The 25,042-nt window shown below is 27.7% G+C and overlaps 1 protein-coding gene and 1 pseudogene across 5 annotated transcripts in view; one reads left to right on the top strand and one right to left on the bottom strand.

The window, feature by feature from the left end:
- Positions 1–553: 553 nt before the first annotated feature.
- The window catches only part of LOC145187613 (uncharacterized), a 33,423-nt gene continuing 8,934 nt past the window's right edge, over positions 554–25,042 (bottom strand). Inside the window, exons 7-20 of one of the 5 annotated variants that reach the window (XM_090075513.1) lie at positions 18,015–18,121; positions 16,400–16,603; positions 14,703–14,836; positions 14,235–14,392; positions 12,747–12,862; positions 12,287–12,449; positions 10,622–10,707; positions 7,139–7,228; positions 2,670–2,765; positions 2,372–2,551; positions 1,732–1,903; positions 1,467–1,628; positions 917–1,358; positions 554–754 (exon numbers count right to left, since the gene is read on the bottom strand). In XM_090075513.1, coding sequence (XP_089931639.1) covers positions 664–754; positions 917–1,358; positions 1,467–1,628; positions 1,732–1,903; positions 2,372–2,551; positions 2,670–2,765; positions 7,139–7,228; positions 10,622–10,707; positions 12,287–12,449; positions 12,747–12,862; positions 14,235–14,392; positions 14,703–14,836; positions 16,400–16,603; positions 18,015–18,121 — 2,201 coding nt within the window. In that variant the 3' untranslated portion in view covers positions 554–663. Of the gene's footprint in view, positions 755–916; positions 1,359–1,466; positions 1,629–1,731; positions 1,904–2,371; positions 2,552–2,669; positions 2,766–7,138; positions 7,229–10,205; positions 10,313–10,621; positions 10,708–12,286; positions 12,450–12,746; positions 12,863–14,234; positions 14,393–14,702; positions 14,837–16,399; positions 16,604–18,014; positions 18,122–25,042 lie in introns of those variants that run through there. The other 4 variants (XR_016448808.1, XM_090075534.1, XR_016448810.1 and 1 more) reach the window with 4 other exon arrangements.
- Positions 23,182–24,017, top strand: LOC149893387 (uncharacterized; annotated as a pseudogene).

Below are 25,042 nucleotides of genomic sequence, written 5' to 3'. Positions count from 1 at the left end.
CGCTAAAAACAACAAATCAAATCAACTTCATTCAGTCTCCTAATGATTATGCTACCCACTTCAAGCCCATAATTCTTCTTTACTCAATCCTTGACATTTCCAGAATGAAGGAATTTTTTTTAAATTCCCAATTTTTTATTATTTATCTTTTTTTCTTGCTCCATTCGTTTCTAAGCACAACTGCACCAGCTTTTTTAAAGCGTCAGGATTTCTCAAATTTTCACTGTCACTTCGTAAGAGTTTCATCGATACCAGAATTTTCAAACCAAAATGTGTTTTGGTTTTGTTTGGTTATTGAAAGTTACACATGATTACAATGAAATCTAATTACAATCAATCAACAACAAAACAAACGAATTGCAAAGGCCTCTTTTTCAACACAGCCTCTTTTTCAACACTTAGTCTACTTAGTTACTTATGCTTTTTTTTAAAAAAATTTCCTAAAAATTTTGATAAATTACTTAATAAATCCAATTAGACTTTTCATATCGACGTTACACACTACGCCAATAATGTTCCGCGTAAGATATCGAAAATTAAAATCAAAGGAAAATAAGTCGTGTAAATTTATCTAAAACCCAATAATTTCTATTAAAAGTAAAATGCATAAGCATTAAAATGTTTACATGGTTCTTTTATGTTTAGAGTTATCTCTGTATTGACTTATACTTTGGATAGTAAATCGTTTATCTCCGAAGTAAATCTTTTATACTCCGAATCGACAATATTCATATGCACATTGAGATCTTTAATGCTAAATAAGTCAATAAAATTAATTACTAAAAAAACTACTAATTATGCATAAATTATGCATAAAACCTTATATGCAGCTATATCGTTTTAACATTTTCTCCATTAAATAGTAATATAATCTGAAAAATATATATACAGAATTTGATTGGATAAAAAAACTCACCTTAGCATAAGCTGTAGCTTATACTTTTTTTTCTCTTTGTAAGTCTCGTAAATATATTCGTCAGGCATCCTTACTAGCTCTTCTAAAGATTTCAACATTTCCAAATAAGAGGTTTTCTCTCGTTTAAATTTTTCTATAACTGCAGCCACGTCCTCTTCGTCAAGCTTCTTTGTTATACAATTAACTTTAATGACATCGCGATTTTTTCCGACCCCTAATATCACTTGGTTTGGCTGAATTTTTACTTCCGGACGCTCAAAATTAATTCGATTAGATAATAGAATATCTGGGGGTGGATATGTAGGCGATATACAGCGTTTAACTGGAGCATCAGAAGAGCTTTTTATCCGATTGGTAACATGCTCACTTTTGTTATTTTTTGAACCATTCACTGAAATAGCATCTTGGTTTTCGCCAGATAGACTTAAGTTACTACTTTTAACTGTAAGAAAACACTTTAACTAAAGGGGCTGTTAAAACATTTTGGTGAAAATATCCAAAGAACTTAATATGGAAAAAAGCACACATGTACATAAAAAATACAAGATACCTGTATCTGGAGGTGGATATGTAGGCGATGTGCAGCGTTTAACTGGACCATCAGAAGAACTTTTTATCCGATTGGTAACATGCTCGATTTTGTTATTTTTTGAGTCATTCACTGAGATAACATCTTGGTTTTCGCCAGATAGACTTAAGTTACTACTCTTAACTGTAAGAAAACACTTTAACTAAAGGGGCTGTTAAAACATTTTGGTGAAAATATCCAAAGAACTTAATATGGACACATACACACAAAAAAAACAACGAGATACCTGTTTTAGTGTGCTTAAGCGATTGACCTGAAATAGCTTTTTCGCTAACACTACTACAAATCAATCCAGTACGCAGCATTTCCAAAGTAAAACTCTTTTGCATGTCTATCGAAAATAATTCAACATCGACTTTCCCAGTTTCAGTTTCATTAATCACATTTATTCGAATGGGCTAAAGAAAGTAATAAAAAAACTCTCCTTGACAGACCATTTAAATTTGATTGTTTGAATAGATTACATACATGCATATGTATACCTACCTACATCCCTACATCCCTTCACTCCTACATACATACATACATACATACATACATACATACATACATACATACATACATACATACATACATACATACATACATACATACATGCATGCATGCATGCATGCATGCATGCATGCAATTTTGTAATTGTATGCATGGTATGTTATCCTGCCTTCCTGTTTGCATGCATGCATACAGTTTTATACATACAATTATATTGTTATAATAATTATAGTACAGAAAAAGTACTACTGAAACTCTACTTGAGCTTGAACTCAAGTAGCATCTTAAAACAATCCTTAGATTATCTAAACAGCCTTTTTTATTTATTTTTCATTTATTTCAAGTTTAACAAAAAAGAGAAGAAAAAAACCTACAGTTTTTAACAAGCTTTTAAGAAACTCCGTTGCTTTTTCATGGAAAGTTAAGCCTTCAGGAATTGCTAAAGATGCTGGTCTTGCTTGAAAAGGCTTATCAAGTAAATCTTGACTTATCTCAAATAAAGAAGATGCTTCAACTTGCTTTCTTATCCCATAGTCCACATGAAGAATATCAATCTGCAATTTTTTTGAAAAGAATTTCTTGTCATAAATAATATTAGCAGTAAAACTTGAATAACATTGAGTTTTTATGAAATGCATGAAGTAAGATTCTTTTTAAAATATTTGAATATACCTCATTATTTTCTACTTGCTGCAATACCATTACTCGCTTTCGCCTTGAGTTGCAAGCATAAATTAGTAAACTGTCTTTGGTAAATTTCCTAGCAGGCTGAAAGAAAAAAGACAAGGAAACAATCAAAAACTTTTTATCTAAAATGTTTTTAGTAACCATAACTACAAAGTATTTATAGAAAATATATCAGGAAAAAGTAAAATGACTTTAAATTAATTCAAATTATTTTAAGCTGTTTTAGGTTTGGTATATCGGTAAAATCATAAAAATTCCTTTTTGTCAAATACTTGTGGTTTTGTAAATTACTTTAAGTTAAATTATACTCCCTCCGTCCCAAAATACTGTTTCAATTTCTATTCTAAGACTTTTGTGAAATTGAAATAGTATCTTGGGAAAGAGGGAGTAATTCAAATGTAGGGATGCCACAGATGTTAAATACTTTGTAACATCTGTGCCGTATTTTTTAAATTTGCAAACACAAAATATTTTATGAACCACATGATAGCAAGTAATAACTTGAGCAGGAAGTTTGCAGGAAGCAGGATGTTTGTGAATAGATGCTATATCATTAGTCTAGTATTACTTATTGTTTATACTAGTACAAGTAACTTATTTACTTGGTAACCATTTTTATTTTATAAAATTGATATTTAAATTAAAATTTTTGTTAAAGTAAATAAATGTAAAAGTTTAAGTGGAAGACCCCAAGCAAGAAAAATCACGTGAAAAAATTTGCACATCCTGTCTCTATAGGAAAGAGAAAAAAACACAAATATGACAATAAATTGTTAACAGTAAAAATAGTTAAAAAAAACTTCAAAGTTCAGCTAAAGGAAATATTTCTTGCAAAATTATCACAGAAAAAGTGTTTCAACAGGTAACAAAATAAATTAAACTTGCTGCAATCACAACCTAGCTTTAATAAGTTGAGTTAAGTGAAAAATATACTATTGATGTGAAGGAAATAAATTGGCTGATGTAGCTTTTTTTTGAATTTCAAAATACTTGCTTTTTTGTAGCAGTTTTTAAACTAGGACAAAGCAAATGTATGAAGTTGCTAACTTGTTGATGAGGACTAACCATCCTCAGCACTTTTAAGTTCATCTTACTTTGTTGAATGAAAATAGACACAAAAACTAATTTACAGAGGTCTATTATAATGTGTACTGGTGGAAAACCAGTACATGTACCAATAGACCTCTGTAAATATAAAGCTAGGCAGATTATTAAACAAACTCTTACAAATAAATACTCTTAGATATGAACACAAAAAATATACTAAAATTCTTACTAGACTAAAATTAAAACTGATTTTTTTTTTTATAATTTTTATTTAAAGTATTAACATAGTTTACAAAAATATATTCAGCAAAAAAAATTCTATAATCCTGTAAATATATTTTGTTATAAACTTTATTAGATACTCTTTCTTTTGTACAAGATAAATAATTTATGTATAATAAATAATCTATGTATAGTAAATAATTTTGAGTTAACATGGGATTAAAGACTAGCGGTAAATACATTTAGTCTTTAGTAATTCCATGTCAACTCCATGACATTGCTTAACCATACCTCTTTGATTTTTTTAAAAAATGGTACAGTTGAAAAAATCAATGAAAAAAGTAATCTGGAGAGATTGGGATATCTGATTCAAAGTGGTTCTCAAAATATTTAACTTTTAAATACCCCATTTAAGCCCAGTTTACAAAATTAAACAAATATATCTGTATATATTTATCCAAAAGTAATGGAATGAAATATGCATTTAGAATCAGTTTTCATGGGGAATCTGTTTATAATGGTTAGCAACATTTCAATTAAAAAGTGATTAGGTTATTGGCAAAGTATCTTTACTTTTGTCTTCACAAGGTTTTGCACTGTTTTGTCAAGATTTAAAAAAAAAATTTTTTTAACTTTTTCTTTTAAGTTGCTTTAGTAGGTGCTGTTTAAAAAGCTATGATGTCATCTATACTTTAGGGAAATATTTGACTTTATGTAATAATACTTTTAAACAGATTAATTTATGACTAAAATAAGAATCAATTTGGGAAAATATTTTTAAAAATTCAAATTTGAAAATTTTTTATTTTAAATGCAGGAATATTTTATTTACAAGTTATTCAAATATTTTTGTTCAGACTGTAAAATCTGTTTGTTACTAAATCGAAGTTTTTACTTTAACTGTATATTAACGTGCTTAACCAGTGCTTGTTGAATGTGGTTCATGGGTAAATATATTTATTTCTAAACTGTGGCTGATTGAAAGATCGTGCAGGCCCATGAGCGTGCAAGAATATAATTTAAATATATTGCTATTTATTATTCATATTTTGAACTTTTTACCAATTCACTAATATTTTTCTTATTGAATTCAAATACTCCGCTCAAATACTCGGCTTCCTGGAATGGTACACAACATGTCATAGCTAATTAAAATATTCCTAACTTATTTCTTTTAGAAAGTACAGTATGCAATCTCTTTAAAAATGCAATATTCAAAATTCAAGCTTTTGGAAAGGCTCTAAACTCTAGATATCTAGTAGTCTCTGAAGACTTGATTTTATTTTGACTCTTTTCAATATGCTTCTCATACTATCACATGCAGATACCATGGCTTGTTGCAAAGTTCAATTGTGCTTTCATATCAAAATCAATTTAATGATTTTGTTTCCTTTTGTTGGCCAGTACAACCCTCTGAAAAATACTTTGTTTTTTTTTATCTGTGATATTTCGGTCTTGATGTAACATTTTGTAGCTCATGTTTCAAGTCATCTGAGATATTGCAAAACAACTTGCTAGCCAATAAACTGTTAATATTATAGTATAGTACAACTGTATGTAATGTGCACTGAAAGTTATTTCAATGAAAACTCTAGATTTCAACTTGGATTACATAGCTGTAATTCTCTGAAAAACTCACATGCCCACTGATGTTTAGGTTTCAATTATAAATAAATTTTGTGTATCAAGTTGCTTGAAGAGGTGAGCCAGTTTATTGAAGGCAAAATGCTTTTGCATGCAGCTACCTTTTTTTTTAAAAAAAATACTATTTAACAGAAAATATTACTACTTTAAAAATTAAAAATTATTTTGACTTTTTATAACTGTTGCTCTTTTAAATGGTGAAACTAAAAACCAAACTGAAATAAAACCCAAAGAAAACAAACTAAATTTAATCTTTTTATAAATTACATATTGTGACTAAAGATGCCATTATGAAACTTTAAGTACCAACAAAGTTGTCTTTCTTTGGAGTTCATTACAATTACTCTAATCAATGAGCTATTGAGTACTCGAGTGAAGTTTTTTTAAACTGCGTTACAATAAATGACGAACCCTAAGAAAAAAAAACCTTAAAAATAAAAAAACCAGGTAATATTTTTTAAAGAAGCTGGGTTTTTTCCGGTCTTGGAATAAGTATATTTGAAATAAATACAGGTAAGCTGGTATATGGACACAACATATTTTTCACAATATTGGTGTAACAATGAAGACTTAGGTAGAAAATGTAGTACATTAAATTCAATTGGTGTTTAATCAACTTACTGCATTTTTTTGCACTTATTTAACTTAAAAAACTTTTTGCCAAAATAAATTTTGTAAATTGATTTTCTAAAATAGTTTTTCCAAATGCCAAAAGTTAAAGTTTAATTTTTATTGTTTAGTTGTTACCAACTATAATGGTATTATCAATTATCATCAACTATCAATAAATATCTGTCAGTTTTTATGATGCTATCATTACTTCCAATATACATAACAGATTTGAAATACAAATTTCAGGGAAGAAATTATATTTTAAATGTTAGTACTTTCACAAAATTCATGGGAAAGATAATCAAAGTAAAGGCAAACAACGAAGAGTGATTTTTTGCTAGTGAAATGTATAACAATGACAAGTGCAGAGATGAATGTAAAGAAAACTATGAGCATTGCTCACTTATTTATAACTCTAACTGCATTCCTAGAAGTATGACCTGACTAACTATATTTATATTGGTAAAAAGTAGTAAAACATTTGGGGATTTGCTGTTTTTCTTTCTTGTATTTTTTCATTAAATTAACCTTTACATTGATTTTTATTTGGTTACTGGAATGGGATAAGTTTAACATTATCTATAAGTTTAACAAATAAGCAAATTGAACTTTGCATAACAAGTGGAGTTGAACACATAAAAAGTGGAGTTGAACACAAATTTAAGTCACACAATAGAATTGTGTGACTTGAATATGCATTAATCTTATAAATGTGACTTTAATTTGGGACTTAAATGATTGGTTTTCAAGGTGCTGTTCTTGGGAATAATTCAACACCCTCGGCCTTTACACCAACACCCTCGGCCACTGTCTTTAACTGTTTTTCTGAATGCATTACAAAGCCGGGATAATAATTTCAATGTAACAGACATATATTTAAGAAAATAGTAAAAACTAATATTTTTGTACTAAAAAGTAAAGTAAGAAACCTTCAGAATTTGATTTTGTAATAAAGTTTCAATTTCAGTTCGAATTTCCAATGGTCCATTTTGTATGTAAAAAAACATAGGGTGATGAACCTATAAAAGAAAGCTTAACAATTATACTTTAAATATTGAATAGTTTTTTAAAAATTACTAAATGATTTTTTTTCTGTATTATCTTTTTGTTCTTTTTTTGTAAACAACTTTAATGATCACTTTAACAATTTTTTTTGCTTAAGCTTAAGTTCTCTACTCTATATTTATTTTTTCTACAGTTAGAGAAATAAGTATCGGAACAAAACATTTTATTATGGAAAATAAACTTTGTCAGGTTATTTAAAAAAAAAAATTTTACAGAAATAAAAAAATGATTATTCTGAAAGAAAATTTTATTACGAATTCAATATACAAAAAAAAAATATCAATAATAATATTTAATTGATAAAAAATTAAGATACATTTTAAACTATGCAATTTTTTAGCATTAAATAAGTATCCAAACAAAATTTTAAAGATTAAGACTTAAAGATTAACGCTTCTCTGAGTAATTATTTTTACAACTTTTTAATATTGGTTGGAACGCCTTTAGCTTTTATGACTTCCGTAACTCAACATGGCATCGATTCAAATAATTTCTTTGTCGTATCTGAGCCCATAATTCCATCAATAAACTCCAGTTTTCCTGTTCCTTTCCAAGTCATCGATCCCCATACCATAACATTGCCTCCACTAAATTTTACTGTGCCTCAAACACAACTGAGTGTGAATGCTTCACCTTTTTTTCTCCATGTTTTTTGAGCTCCATTGGACTTCACAAGATTAAACTTTGACTCACCTGTCCACAAAACTTTCCTCCAGAATGATACCGGCATATTTTTACATATTTTTTAGCAAATGCAAGTCTTTCTTTTCGATGGATTTTTGAAAGGAAAGGTTTCTTGCGCAGAACTCTTGCTTTGAATCCACTTTCTTTCAATCAATTTCAAATAGAACATGAGCTCACTTGTAACCCAAAATCTTTCTCAAGGAGGCTTGACACTTTTGGTGCTGATAAAAAGCATTTTTTTGCACCATCTTGACAATTTGTCAATCTATTCTTGATGTTGTTTTACGCTTAGCTCTGAATCTTGGCTGATTTTGCACATATCCAAACATATTATACTTTTTAATCAGATTGCTGATGATTCCTAATGCCATTCCAGTTGCTTTATTTATTGACCTAAATGTTTTACCTTGCTTGAACAAGTCAATAACCAAATTGCGCTGAGCTTGGGACCATTCCTTGATTTTAACTCCCATACTTGATGATATCAATGGTAAATCAAATGAATTTTAAAAAATATCAGTCAATTATAAAAAATTACTCATTGTAAAACAACAATATTTCTAAAACTATTAATTTAAAATCTTTTTTTAATAATCAATTTCAAAACATCATTTACAAAACAACATTTTGGATAATTATTTTTTGTTGAAGTTTTAACACTCCTTTGGGAATCATTAAATTTTAGCAATGCAAGTTAATTACTGTTGATTAATTTTTTGCTATATAAAATCGTAATTAAATTTGCTTTTAGAATAATTGTAAAAGTATTTATCAAAAACATGTTTTTCTGAAAAAAACCTGACAAAGTTTGTTTTCCATAAAAAAATCTTTTGTTCAGATACTTATTTCTCTGACTGTATACATATTTACCCCTCCTCCCCTTCAATTCTTCATCTTTTAATCCTACTGTCCATTAACAAAAGGAAGTGACATTTTTGGAATTTTGAGAAGAACATAAACTCAAGACCCCCTAATCATTGCTATCCATAAATTGGAGTTGAACTTTTTGAAACACCCCCCTCAACCTGCATTGAGGACTTAACACATTTTTGTTGGAAGACAATCAGAGGATAAAAAATAATCAAAAATAATCAAAATAATTCAAATATAAATAAATCAAATAATTGCAAAAAACAGATGTTTTTACACCTGGAGGTCAGAGTAGCACAATGACCTTTTTGTATCTCAATAGATAAGTAAATTGTTATTCATTACCCAAATCAAAGTCAGATTTTTAATGAACTCTGTTAATCTAATGAAAGTAATGAAAAAAATACTGATCCTTGCAGATTCAATATGTGTCTTCCATTAATTGCATAAAGTACAAGCCTAATATTCATCACTCTCAACATGCTTCTTTCCTGTAGTATTCATAACACATTGCATTTCCTGGAACTTTAAATTGAAATCATTATGCATGTCTTTAATAGACAATTCTGATGGGAAGTAGAGTCTATTGGGAGCATACTCTCTTTGACAATGATTTACTGCTGGGTTGAAAGACTTTATGTAGTCTATTACATTACTTTGTTGGGTGGGGTGTGATGCTTACATTTATCCAGTGGAGGTGCTACATGTGACTGAATTCTCTGTTAGTTTCTCTAAACATTTCTTCTTGCAAAAACAAGGTGGGAGTAGATGATGTACACTTCCTCATCTCTTACTTTTTTTTTTTTTTTTTCTGCATTGGTGGTTAATGAATCTTCATTACTAAGAATTCCCCTAGAAATAAGCAAGAACAGGAAAACTTCAGAGTGAGTTACAAATCTGTGTCAATTAAGAGATAGCTTACAGAAAAAAAAAATGGTGACATGGAAAAGGTTTATGATAGGTATACTGATATGATTGTCACAGAAGGTCCTCAAGTCCAAACAATCATTAGAACTGTTTTAAGGTAACACTAGGAAATTTGTAGAAAAACTTTAAAAAAGCAATAGATAAACAGGATATGACAAAAAGATCTTTGAAGAGATCTGAAGCCTTCTCAAATAATGATACATGTGCAGCTGAATTTAAATTTTCTTTTGAACATTAAATAATGTGTTTTCAAATGCTTGTTCACTTTTTGTCTTGATTACACAAAATGAATACCAGTCTTATTAGTATCATGTTTTTGGAAAATTAACACAAAAAACCCTGACAAACTTTGAATCGCACTTACTTCCTTTTACCATTGTTTTTCCAAAATCATCTTATTACTAGCTTCTTTTTGCAATTTCTTCCAATAGGAACACAGTAAACAACTTTTAAATATACTAGGTTGTGTCAGTTGCTTCCAAAGTTAAAAATAAAGTGTTTTTCAAAAATTAGTCACTTGCTTCCTTTTGGCATTGAACAGCAGAATCTTAATGAGACTAAAAGTTTAAATACAAACAAAATATGATTTTGAATACTAAGAAAAAATTTAATCAGATAATCTTTGATAATATTTTAATAGGTCAAAAACCTGAGTATTACTCAAAAATCAATACTTTGTGATGCAGTGTTATGCTACATATCAATTATAAGATTATAACTCCCTGAAATCATTTTCAAGACAAATGATTTGATAATCAAAATATATTTATCAGTTTTTTTACTCAACTTTCACCCCGTAAAACCTTGTTTTTAAAAAAATGACAGTCAAGTTCAAAACTAATTTAAAAACTTTTTTAAAAAATTACCTCTGATATCATTCCGACAGTAAGATTCTCATTTTCATATTGAAACATTGATGCATTAGTAAAATGTTTACTTAACTGTAAATCCTCTGTAACAAAAAATAAAAAGTTGAGGCACTAAGTATTAAAAAGATCATTAACACTAAAAATCATTTAACAGTTGGTACCTGAAAACTTGCATTTTGTGCAAAAACAAAATGTGATTGTAATTAGCACTTATGATTCAGATAATATATATTTTGTAACTTTTTAAAACTTTTTATCTTGTGTATTTGATTTTAGACAGATTAATAAAATGAAAATCAAAACATGTGCACAACCAAAACATCAATGAATAAAAAACTTTATTTTACTGTTGGTCACATCACAACCAATGGCAAATATGTTTTCTACCCTAATTACATCACTCAAACACTAGATACTCTAGTTAAATAGTACTCAAATTAATTTGTTCAAAATCCTGCAAGTGTAAAACTCATCCCAGCTGCTGGGATTAGTTTTATTGAGAAGAAACTGCTTGTCGAGCCAACTGGAAAGCATAAAATCTCAATTAATTGTACAACAGAAATATGTAATGCATTGGAAAATAAAGAAACCTCTTCTGAAATGCCTTGTTGAACCAGCTTGGTATTAAATCAATTTTTTCAAAAAAAAAAAATGATTTAGCACCAAACTTAATTTAAAAAGCAGCTATATAAAGAAACTTGATTGAAATATAGCTAAATAAACAGCTTAAGCACTCAAAATACTCTTTTTTTTTCTCTAATTGCACTTTCCCCTGTAAAATATGAGGCTATGACCATATGCAAATTTTTAAGTATCATCTATTGCCATAATGCTTCTCATTAAAGATGCTACCTTATTATTGAAAACAGGTAAATATGTTAAAGAACAATAATACCAAAAAAAATCTAATCACAAATACTTTAAATACTTCAATTACACCCTCTTCTATAATGTAGGTAGGGAGAGGGGGGGGGGTAAAATATGTGTTTTTTAAAACAGATTTATGTAGTTACATTTGCCTATGTAATGTTTAATATAGTAAGTATTAAAATGTACCTGTTATGCAGCTTTGAAATAAAACTATAAGCATCAAGCAATGAAATAATCTAATAGTTTTATTTTTTTAAGATCAATTAACTTTACTTTATATAATTTCTTTCTTCATATTTCTTTACAATTACATTAAATAGTTACTTTAAACTATAAAAAAAAAAAAAAACACTTGTAAGAAAATGTCAAAATAAACTTTTAAATTCAAGTGCATTTTTCATTAAAAAAAAAATTTAACCACTATTCATATGCATATTTTAGTTACACAAGTTTTAGAGAACTATTGTTTAAATATGTTTTTACAGATAATTTTTTTTTTAACTACAATTAAGTTTTTTCAAATAATTTGATTATTTTAATTTATTACTATCAATCTAATTTTTAAATAAGTTAATTCAATTACTTAACTTTATTTAATTCCTTTTTCATAAAGAAAAGAAATAAAAAAATCATAATTGCTGAAAAAAGTAAATGTATTGCCAACATGTAAAATGTAATTGCAAATCATAATGGCTGTACATTTAGTTCGAGTAGTTTGTATAACTTTTTTTTTTTTAATTTAACTCATAATACAGGCAATATTATGATCTTACTAAAAAATTTTATAACAACCTGAATTGTTAACATATATGCCACATTCATTGTTAACACTATCAGATTTGCATGGTACTTTTTTAATCAATTTTTCTTCCATTAGACAACTAACAACAGGTTCAGTAGAAGCAACACTGCTTGCACCACATGACTTGACATCATCCAACTCCACAATATGAGGCTAAATAACATCAATGACATTATAGTTAACCAATTTAACTTATTTAATTCACCATAGAAAGTGCACAGCAACAAAATACACATTCTTATTGAGAATCTAGCATTTTTGTTGCTGTGCACTTTTCGTGGTTTTCCTTTTTATATATATATATATATAAACATGAATTTTGCCTGTCTCTAAACATGCACAAAAAAAGACACAAAAGATGCAGTTGCTATTATATAATATATGCTATATTATATAATATATGCTATATATTAAAACACATTTTAACAACTTTTTGATTGTTTTACTAACCTGTGAATATGTTGAAGTTTTGATGACTTTTGCAACAAAAACATTACCCATCATAAGATCAGATACTCGCATAGCACCAAAATGACGCTTTTCATCATCAAGATTACATTCATAACCTGTAAAGAATCAATTTTTTTAAACATTTTAATTTTTTAAAAAAGGTCAATTTAAAAAAGGTCCTGATACATTCAATGGCTATTAGAGTAACCTATGAAAAAGAAACAACATATTTTTTGGGAAGAAACTTTGGTAGCTACTCATTGATGGTAGGTGGCCTTTTATTCATCTGGAAAACTGATTTTATCATTTAAAATGAGTTCAAAAGAATACATTTAAATGCTAAAAGAACTTATTTGCATTAAAAAACAAGTACAAATCCAAAAAGTATACGCTTTACAATCCCAGTATCCATAAAAGTGAAAATATATAAAGTATTGTCCATTATTAACAATCCATCATGTTATTGTAGAACATAATTTTGAAATTAGATACTTTAAAAATGTGGCCAAAATTAACAAATCAAAAAAAAAAAAAAAAATGAAATTGATATTTTGTTGACAATCCTATAACTTTTAAACGATTTTGTTTTGTTTTGGAATTCACTTAATTTTGAGTAACATCTTTTGGAACATTATTCAGTAATTTTGTTCTTTTTTTTTCCGCTGGTCCAGATCTTTTATTTCAATTTTACCAAGATTGTGGCCTAAGCAAGACCATAAATTCTCTAAGTAATCTGGACAATTGGCAGGCCAAGACATGATTCTAATGTTGTTTACTTTAAACGATTGCTAGTAAATCGTAGTAGTATGACATAGAGCGTTATCTTGTTTAAAGATAATTCTTATGTCTTTTTGGAAAATATTAATAGAAGGTATCAAATAATTATCCAATATCTAAATTTTTTCATGTGGCATTCTTCCCAGCATTACTCGGTTTTTTCTTTGTTCATTTCATCGCTGAAAAGAAATTTGTGCCACATGCTGTTAGACTGAGTTTTATGAGCTAAACACCAGTTTTTTTCTTGCTTTCTGATGTTTTTTTGATAGTTGTAGTTTTTTCATTAATTGCTATGATTTTAAATTTTGTCATATTATCAATAGTTTTTCCAGTCATTTTGATTGCTTTATTGCTGAAATGTTGTAGTTAATTAGGATAATAATTTTTATATTTCATTTTATAAATTTTTCAATTATTTATAACAATTTAAATAAAAACTCTCTAACAATTATTATTAACTCGCAAATAAGTTCAAAGTTTTACTCAAAGACAATCCAATTTTGAAGGAAGTTTGAAATAATAGAATGGATTGTTAAGTGTGACCAAAAAATATTGCAGCCAAAAACATAAAGAAGTGACAAAAAATATTGCAGGCAAAATCATAAAGAATTGTTTCCTAGCTAAAAATGTAATACATTTTAAAGTTCAGTTTAAAAGCTCTTGTCATGTTCAAAATCCTTAAATTACTTTGAAATAAAAAAAACATCTTGCCGTAAAATTTGCAAAGGATGGCAAGGGGAGGAAGTGACCATATATCATTATTGTAAGTTGTTCTGAAATCTTCTATGGAAACCACACCAGTGTTTCCATAATCACACCAAAATACTTCAATATCCATACGATCTGAGTTTGTCTTCATTATCCAACATCTAAGCATATAAAACTTCAGGCTCAAAAGACAGATAAATGTTTTCCTTTCAAATATATGCTTTATTTGTAGATAGAAAAAACAAATGAAAATATTTTGAAGTAAAGAACTTTATAGTGCTTATAATATTATGTTGATAGGCTAAAAATAATACAAAACACATTTAGAACTAAGTTGATAATTGAAAGGGTTTTTTTTTTACCTATTTTAAAATCATCTTTAGGGAAAAACTTATGTACTTGTACTAAATAAATTGCTCACCTATATAAGGCTAAAACCTAAAAATAGCTCCAGTTTTTTATAACTAATACCTGTACCATGATTTATTTTCGTAATAAAGTGCAAAACCACATTCTCCAGGTTGAGGAAGTTGTGTACATTTTTTAGTCTTAGAAATATTTTCAGCTAAATTACTCTCAATTTCAGCTAGCTTATGAAGAGCATCCTAAAGAAAAGAATGTAAAAAATACTTCAAAATCAATGAGAATGTCTGCGTAATTATCAAATTATCAACCACCAAATTAGAATTTCACTAGATTGTTCTTCAGAAAATTACAAATTATAATTCTCTGAAACTAAAATTGAAAGTATTGCAACCAAAATTACTTGTATTAAAATTACTGCAGTGAATTATAAAGTTTGTTTTATTTTGAACATAAAATCAACTATTACCATTTTCATTTCGCTATAAAAAGTGAATTTAAATAGTGACAAATGACTAAATCTGTCTGATAATGAACATTCCCTTCTTCATCACAAGTCTTTAAAAAAAGTTAGAGGAATTTGTTAATGTTTTCTAATTTTAAGGATAATGAAACTTAAACCCTTACTGCATGGACATTTTTTTTTAGCAGTATATAGTGCCTAGGCATGCCATTTTATTGATTTAAAAAGAAAATATAAGCTATAAAAAAATATTAATAGCAAATTTCACGAGTAAATATGGAAATAACTTAAAAAAATATAGTCCATTAAAATATATTGTTAAAATCATAGTGTGTGTGTACCCATACTATCCTTAACTTCAAATTGTTTGTACTCCATGTGGAAATGGGTTAAGGTAATAAACATTTTTAGAAGGTATCACCTAAAAAAGACATTTAGCCAAGATTACTGAGTGGTGTAAGATATTTTTGCAACTGAAATGCTTCATTCAGGTCTCACAAATGTGTAATACAGAAATGAATTATTGAAAAATTAACTCTTAGTTATGCATACCAAAGTTACCCTTTATTTCATTTGTGTTTTAACTCTAATAACTTTTATTAGGGTTGAATTATAAATTTCAACAGCTTCGATAAGAGTTTTGTTTGAACCAAAAGCACCATTCCACAACTTTTTTAGCTATTTAGTCTTTTCTTCATATTCCAACTTATTGTGGTTATGTTTATTTTTAGAAATGCAATTTTTATTTAAATTTCTAATAAAATCATAAAAACAACATCCTTCATATAGAACAACTAGCTAATTATTTATTTAAAATGTTTAAAACCTTTGAAATGTGGCAACTTCAATTATCATATGTGAAGTTTCTTCTAAAATATTGCAAGCAGTTTATAATTGATTTTTGTTTTGTGAATGTTGTGGAATTTGGATTTTTAGTATTAAATGAAATTTGGAACTTTATATACTTATAATGAAGGACTAAAGCTGTATATTTTAATTTTCAAACTTAACCAGCTGGTTGGTAAATGAAGTATAATTTAGTAACACAAATCATTTACTGTGATTTTCATAAAACTAAAATACTTAAAGTTATGAAAAATGTTCAAATGATCACAATTTTTAATTGGTTGATTCTTTTTTGCTATATGTTCGAGTAGCCTACACTTACATTTTTGAAAAATATGAATAGTATTACAAATTTAGGTCAATAGTATTTTTGAAATCCTTTACTAAAAACTTATAGAAACTTAAATTTTTTATTATAAAATTTTATGAGCTAAAAACAAAAACATTTTCAAACAACCTTTATTGAAATAGAACAAATTACTTAAAAACAATTTACCTTTTTATCTATGTCAATTACCCAGAACCTACAGGCATCTACAGGATGTGTAATTGTAAACATTATCTCATCTGAAAGGTTTAATGATATTCGTGGCTTCATGTGTGCTGTAGCTTTAAACATTTCATATGCTGCACGATAATCCAAATTAAAACCACATACTCGATCAGAAAGGTCCTTTACATTTTCTTTTACAGAGAGATCCTGAGGAAAATTTAGTTAAGACAAAAAATTCAACTCTGGCTATTTTTTTAAGGATGATTAATTCCTTTTAGATTAGGTTTGACTTGAGTTGTTTTTTTATGCATTATACATGTAATTTTTTTCTAAATTACCCAGGTAATTTGGGTTAATTTCACTTACTTGTGTATACCAAATTCTGTATAACTAAACTTAGACAATCAAAATGTAGCAACAATCACTGATGAGAGGTGTCATGATGAAACTTGAACTAGTTTTATTCACTTTTCCTGCTTTGCACATGCAATCTATCTTTGTGTTTGTAATGTATTTTGTAAACCATGTAAGATGAGTATAACAAAATGATGAAATTAAAAATAGAAAAACCTCTTCTTAAGATAACAATGACGTGCTAATGTCTTGTCTACTTACATGCCCTGTCAACAATGATGACAAATTTCAACCTCATAACATCTGGTCCTTCAGGAAAATGAACACCTTCGCTTTTGGATTGCAAAACTCATTGGATTAGCCTTATTAAAATGCTGCAAAAGTTAAGTAACAATCTGAATGATTGCATGAGCAAGTTTTGAGGTTTCCGATAAAGAACTGGTGAAAGTTAAAGAAATATGCAATGCTCTTGCTTCCATCAAGTTAACAGCAAAGATGAAATTTAATCTAAAATTGTTAAGAAAGAGGTGAACTTATTTGAAGCTAACCAAACAAGTACTGAAAATCTCAAAAATTTTTCAAAGCACAAGTAGCAACCCAACCAACATCATTAGAACTAGAAAGATCTTTTCCGCTTTGTTGTTGTTTTCCAAAATAAAAAAACAGGTTAGGTGATAATAGCCTTGATGCTTTGATTTTAATGCGCCAATTCTACCAATAACATGCAATTTAAAGAGAGAAATAATTGATAATTTACCCGGGTAATACTTACACTAATAAAATCTCAAATATAAAAATTAGTTTTTTTTTTTTTTGATTTCCGTAAAACAGCTGAATAGAAGAGAAAAAACAGAATAGAAGAGAGGTCAACAAACCAAAAACAAAATGATACTAGCCTGTTTTTTTGCAGAAGTTCTGTTATGTAAAAATTATTTAATCTTATTTGCATTATTGTAGTTCACTAAGGATTTATTAAATATATAGTTTAACATTTTAGTTACTAAGCATAGTAAGTTGTGCAGCTGCACAAATGTCAATTCAAAACAGGTGAGGAAGTTTTACCTCAATAACAAATCTTTCTGCTTAAATCTGAGTTCAGAATCGCTGTTTGCATTTTTACACTCCAATATCCAACTTGCAACTTCCTATCCTTAATCTTGCTTTATTCATCCTTTTGTTTAGATTATTAGTAGTTATTTTGGCTTTAACATTTATTAGGAAAAGGTTTGAGAACTAGAAGTTGTATTGATAAACAAAAACTAACCTCTCTGTTCTTTGATTCTATATATTTATCATCTGAAACATCATTAGAGAAGGATGGTTGTTTAAAAGCATCAGCAACAACTTTTGGTGATGTAGGATTTCCACTATCTAAATAGTATATTTTTATTGGTAAACTTTTGTAATTAGAACTTAACTAGTTTTTCAATTTTAATTAAAGTTTGGTGTTTGGACATTTAGAATTTTAAGAACAAAATTATCAGAATTTCCAATCATTGATATTAAACTTTCAGAACTTTTAACAAACATTATTTTAAAATATCAAACTACCAGTATTACCAGAAAAATTTAAAAAACTAACAGGATTTTTTTGATAACCTTAGTTTTAAAAAATGTTATTTTGTTTTTGAGAAACAAAACTATAAAGCAATTATTAAACTATAAAACAATTTATAGAACGAAATAATACAAGTTAGCTTTTTGAACATTTATTTTTTTTAGTTAATTTTTTATTAAGTTCTAGAGTAGTTTTCATAATTTTTCATTCCCGTTTTCCCTCCTTTTTGACATCCCTTATTTCTTAAATAAAATATATTTTAACTTCTGATACAGATTTTCTCAAGGTTTTATTGAACAAAGAGCAATAAATTTAGAGCTAGAATTTTAAGATAAGAGCCAGAATTTAGCTCTTTTTCATGGTTCTTCCACCATTATATTTAAAATTAATTTCAAAAAAGCTTCAAAAGGTCTTTTCCAAAAAATAACTCCTTATCTAATTGGAACATTAAAACTAGGTTGACCATGCTTTTCATTAATCCCCTTATTGAATCAATTGTAATCCCCTTATTGAATCAAATCTTATTGTATCAGATTGCACTTTGTTACTGATCTGAATAGTCTGTCACAAACTTGCTGAGCTACTACCATTTTAAAACCACTAACTATTGTATACATTTAAAAACATTACAAAGATACAAACACTCTCCAAGAGTTCAAAAACACCAAATGCTGTTTTGTCAAAAAAATGCTCCTCACCAAGTGTTATTCTTTCATAATTTAATGGTAATTGCTGCCCACCCCCATGCTACAATACATTATCTCCATTAGGTACATTATCATAAACTTGAATATACAAAAATGCATTCCTTCAATAACAAAAGGGTTCTCATCAGCCTACAAAAGCTTCAGCTTGAGGGTGTCATGAGATGAGTGAATCTTTTCATAAAGTGCTGTTAAAAAAAAAATGAAAAAACTTCTAATTTATTTAACGATTTCAATGCTCCACACCCAAAAATATCATAGCATTCAGTTTGAAGAATTCTTATCTAATGGCCTTTAAGCAAGGTTAGACTGGTTGGATTTAGAGCGTAAATTTTTAGCTACATCATAGAGATTGGAAAAACATAAATTTGTAGTTACATCATGGATCTTTCAAGTAATTGAGAGAGTAATGATGAACTTTAGTGTTTACACACCAAAGTTCAACAAAGTATTCTTTTTCTTTTTAACTTCTTATTTGTTATTTAGTGGCTGTTCTGTGTTAGACAAATTATAGATATTTTCCTTTATATCTTCTAACTTTACTTATTTTATCTACCTTCTTTTTGCTTCATGTGTAAATTGGAAATGTTTTTAGAAATATTTTCTACTTTTCTTGTTGAAGAAAAGGCGAAAGATAAGGATTATACCAAAAAAAAAATATTTTTGTTATCTTTATTTCATGTAGCAGAATTAAACTAATTGTGGATCTTTTGCATATCTTATATATACATTTTACATATCAATATATTTTTATCATATATATATATTTGTTTTACCAAAATTTTAAAATGAAAAACAGTCCAAATGAGCCTAAGTGTACATTTCAAAAATTGACTCCACTTCTTCTGTTTTGTAGCCTTACTCCACTATTCATTTTAAACATAGCATTTTTAGTCTTTTACAATTAAACTTTTTACCTTTTCTTTACTTATTATTAATGCAGCATATTCAGCTTTTTGTTTTAAACAAATATATTATTTGTATATCTTATATATCTTGCATATCTATGCATAGATATTTGTTTAAAACAAAAAGCTGAATATGCTGCATTAATAATAAGTAAATATTTGTTTAAAAGAAAAGGTAAAAAATTTAATTGTAAAAGACTAAAAATGCTATGTTTAAAATGAATAGTGGAGTAAGGCTACAAAACAGAAGAAGTGGAGTCAATTTTTGAAATGTACACTTAGGCTCATTTGGACTGTTTTTCATTTTAAAATTTTGGTAAAACAAATATATATATATATATATATGATAAAAATATATTGATATGTAAAATGTATATATAAGATATGCAAAAGATCCACAATTAGTTTAATTCTGCTACATGAAATAAAGATAACAAAAATATTTTTTTTTTGGTATAATCCTTATCTTTCGCCTCTTCTTCAACAAGAAAAGTAGATGTAATTTTTGGTGTTTATGGTAATTCATGGTGTTTTATCCAACTTTTAAATTTTCATCTGTAAGATTAAAATAAAGAAGTTGGGTATGTGGCAGTAGTATTCATTATTGGGAAAAACTATTGGGAGACAACTAAGTGTACACTAAACATTATTTTAGCTTGAATTTTTTGATCCACTGTTAATATTATCTAAATTTTTTTTTTTATCTATTTTCCACCAAAAACAAAAAATTTGCTTTGTAACAGTAACAACAAGTTGCAACACAAATGATTTTGTGGTATTAATTCAGTTTGACTTCTCTGAATCATTTTTCCCTGTTAACTTTCGCAAGCAATATCAAAACAATGCAGTAGTGTAATTAGTGTTTGATGTTATATTATTGAACAGGATTTTGGTGGAAAAAATAATAAACCATGAATGAATTAAATTGTATCCTGAAAGAACGGTTAAAAGTAAAAAGATGTTTTGCTTACTGTTACATTGTAAATTCACATCTAAAATTAAGTATTCTTCCAAAAAGTCATATTTTTCACAAAAAAATGTGCAAAATTGCATTCTGTGATGAATTTCCAAGACTCCTTAAAATAACATGAAACATCCTTTAAAGAATTACTTTCAATAGAGTATACAATTGTGACTTGCTTTTAAGGATTAGATCTATAGAAAATCATAAACAGATTTTCTATCTCTAATAAAAGCCATTGATTGCTTTATACAGTTATATTAAAGCCATTGTTCACTTTATACGGCAAGACCAAAGCCATTGTTCATTTCATAAAGTAAGTCAACAGAATACTTGCATGGTGGATGAATTTGTAAAGTTTTGGTAAAATTATAAGTGTTCATTGATTAAAAAACAAGTAGCAGTAACAATATTTCTTTTAGCATTTCATTACAACATAAATGTCTAGATACATACTTAATAAACTAAATTTATTGTTAAATGTTGCATGACTTTGTGAAACTAAATTAATAAAAAAACAGATTGCAGATGGTTTTTTAAGAAGTTTTAATCAAAATTGCTTTTATTTATTTATTTGCTTTTTTACAGTTACATTTTCTGTCATTTAAAATCTTTAAGAAAACTCCCAAGAGGTAACTTCCACATTATGTACAGTGAAACTCAGAAGGTTAGAAAATTTTTAAATTTAGTAAATTAAGTTTAATGAAAAAGTAACAAAAGCAACAAGCAAATCAAAAAGAAACATTTTTTATGCATTAGTGAAAACAGATAACAGTTCACCATATTTATTATTTACATATAACTAATATCCTTTTCAGCATTAAATTTAACTTTTACTTAATTTCAGGTGATTTTACAATAGTTGTTGATACTTTATGGAATTCATTCTTGTAGAAAACATAAGCCACTTCTACTCACACATGTAGCACCCATAGTATAAATGAAGGTAGATGCTTTACAGTTGGCTTTGTATACCAGGGGAAACATGTAACAGTAGTCATCACCATTTCCATGTGCAAAGATAAATATTTAATGAACAACTGGACTTTTGTTTTTAGATTTTTTATCCTTGTAGCTTTTGACAGCTTAAAGTAAAGTATGCAAGACACTGATACATACATACATACATACATACATACATACATACATACATACATACATACATACATACATACATACATACATACATACATACATACATACATACATACATACATACATACATACATACATACATACATACACACATATATTAAATGTTTAATGTTTAACGTAGTTTTGTTATTAGTTACTAGGCTTTGAAAAAGCGCATTTTCTAAATGCACGCGGTCATTGTAGAAAGATCTCTTAAGCGAGTTAAAACTTTTTTCCTTTTGGAATTTAATTATTAGTTTAGATATATTACATAAAGAATCATATTAAGATAAATAATCATCGTTAAGGTCAAATTATAATTGAAGTAAGTATATAAAATAGTTATATATACATTTTTATTAGAAAAAGTAAAAAGGATTTAAATTTTTATTAGAAAAAGTAGAAAGGATTTAAAGTAGAAAGGATTTTAATTTTTTAAATTGTTTATATTTTGTTTGTTTTAGTTTTTCTTTTAGCAGTTTTATTTTTGTTATTTCATCTTTTAGAAGGAAAATAGGGGTATGGATGTCATTTAAAGTTACACTAATGCTATTTCCATAAAATGGTTATTACAACTTTGAAATTTCTGTGATGCTATTAACTTTTTTTGTTCTTTTTTAGAAAATTTAGAAAATTAAATTAAACTTTTGTGCCAACACTGACATGGCATGTCACATGTTATTGTATGTAAAGGTTAGATTTTATTATGAGGATTATAGTTCTTATGAAAAAAGAAAAGAAGGTAAAGAGCATTGTTTGTAAATATATATTTTGTTTACTTTGAATCTTTTTAAATTTTCTAGCGTCATTTTTAAAATTTTTGTTTGCACACGTTTATTGTTTGCATATATGCTTTTTTGATATGTATATGTATGTGGTAATAAGTGCTTTGTAGTTGTTTTATCAATGTGTTTTTATAATACTGTAAAGTGTTTTTTTATTGTTTGTGTATGTGTTAATATGTGTTACATAACTGTTTTAAAAATGTGTTTAAATATGTATATAAGATATATATTTAAACTTATATACATATTTAAACACATTTATTGTGTTTATAGTTTGTACATATGTTTATATTATGTTGTTTTTGTGTTTTCAAAGTGCTGTGACTTGGTAAACATCTACCTGAAAATCAATTAGTGTATTTTAGAGAAGGAGCAGAACTAATGGCTTTAGATCGTGCAGCTCAACGAGATACGCACCTAATGGTATGGTTTAAGTTAAAAACTGAAAACGAAAGAGCACATTGCTATTCGTATGTAGACATTCCTTATCACTATATTTGATAACAAACATTGTAAATGGAAGGTTAGACAAAGGGGTGGTAATAAGGTGATAGCAAAATTGTATAAAGTTAATCCAACTGGAGAGTTGTTTTTTCTTAGACTGTTACTTTTGCAAGCAAAAGGAGCAACATCTTGGGAGGATGTGCGTACTGTTAATGGTATTGTCCTTGAAACGTTTCATGAAGCATGTGTTTTGAAAGGTTTGTTGCAAGATGACACTGAATGGCAGAATACTCTTTCTGAGGCGGTTTTAACACGTATGCCTAAGCAAACTAGACAGTTGTTATCAATTATTTTGACCTTTTGTAAACCTGATAATCCTTTACATCTCTGGAATATATACAAAGCTTTTATGATGGAAGATTTCATTCACCGCTCAGTCCCATGTCTAATAGCTGAACAAGCTACTCTTCATCAAATCGAAAAGATTATAAACCAAAGTGGTAAAACTCTGGCTGATTACAATCTGCCTGTTATTGATGAGTTTACAGGCTTAAATCTAGAAAATTTTGATGAAAATGTTTAACAATCTATTGACAAAGCCAATCGAATGAGACTGTTGCTTAATGTCAATCAATTAAATGTATGTAATACTATCCTTGCTGCACTGAATGAGCAACCAAGTGTAGAAAATCAACATTCTAGATTGCTTTTCATGGATGGACCAGCTGGTAGTGGAAAAACCTTTACTTAAAATTATTTGATTGCTGAAATCATAAGTAAAGGCTTTAAATCTGCTACAGCTGCATGGACTGGCATAGCAGCAACTCTTCATATAAATGGATCTACATTGCATGGCTTAATCAAACCTCCTGTTCCAATATTGGATAATTGCACATGTAATGTAACCCCTAACTCTATACACGGGCATTATTTAAGACAAGTTAGTTAGTTTTTGCTTGATGAAACATCTATGATACCTAAACATGCCTTAAATGCAATTGATAGGTTGTTAAAAGATATTTGCAACAACTTTCCATTTGGAGGAAAAATCATTCTTTTTGCTGGTGACTTAAGGCAAATTCTGCCTGTTGTGAAAAGAGGAAAACCAGCTGAAATAGCAGAATTGTGTATAAAATGTTATTTGCATTGGCAATGGGTGCAGAAGTTTGCATTAACTGAAAATATGAGAGTACAAGATGGGAAAGGTGAATTTTCCCAATGGCTAAAACTTGGGAATGGAACAATACCTGTCAAAGAGGAGGATCCTTTTAAAGGATGTTCAGATACTAATTTACCTTTTGTTCTGAAACATCGTCAGTTTCCTTTCAGATTGGTTTATTTTTCACAAGTTTAACCCTTTTTAATTTACTCTCTTTTTTTTTTTTTTTTTTTTTTTTTTAATATTTTTAGCATCCTCTTCATCCTGTGAAAATGGTTAGGTTATGCTTTATATTTTGATTAAATAAAATTGCAAATATTTTTAATATTTATTATATCCTTCTATTTTCAATTTTAGAGCTGTTAACATTTGAGCAATACCAAATACCAATAGTTAAATTGATTCATTACCCAATCACCATAATATGATACCAATAGTTAAATTGATTCATTACCCAATCACCATAATATGATGCTACATTCTATTGTTAAAAATAATTAATTGGTAGTTTAATTTATTGAACTCACTGCCTTTAAAATTTACTATAAGCTAAAGCAATATGTTTAGCTGTATAAATGCAATTTATTTATATATCAACTTAATTTTTTATCTTTAATGATTATAGTTTGGCTCCTTGAA

Source organism: Hydra viridissima, unplaced genomic scaffold (assembly GCF_058129835.1).
Source record: "Hydra viridissima isolate aposymbiotic clone 2 unplaced genomic scaffold, HvirCarnegie_v1 scaffold_1, whole genome shotgun sequence".
Lineage (NCBI taxonomy): Eukaryota > Metazoa > Cnidaria > Hydrozoa > Anthoathecata > Hydridae > Hydra > Hydra viridissima.
This window is presented reverse-complemented; position numbering and strand designations above follow the sequence as displayed.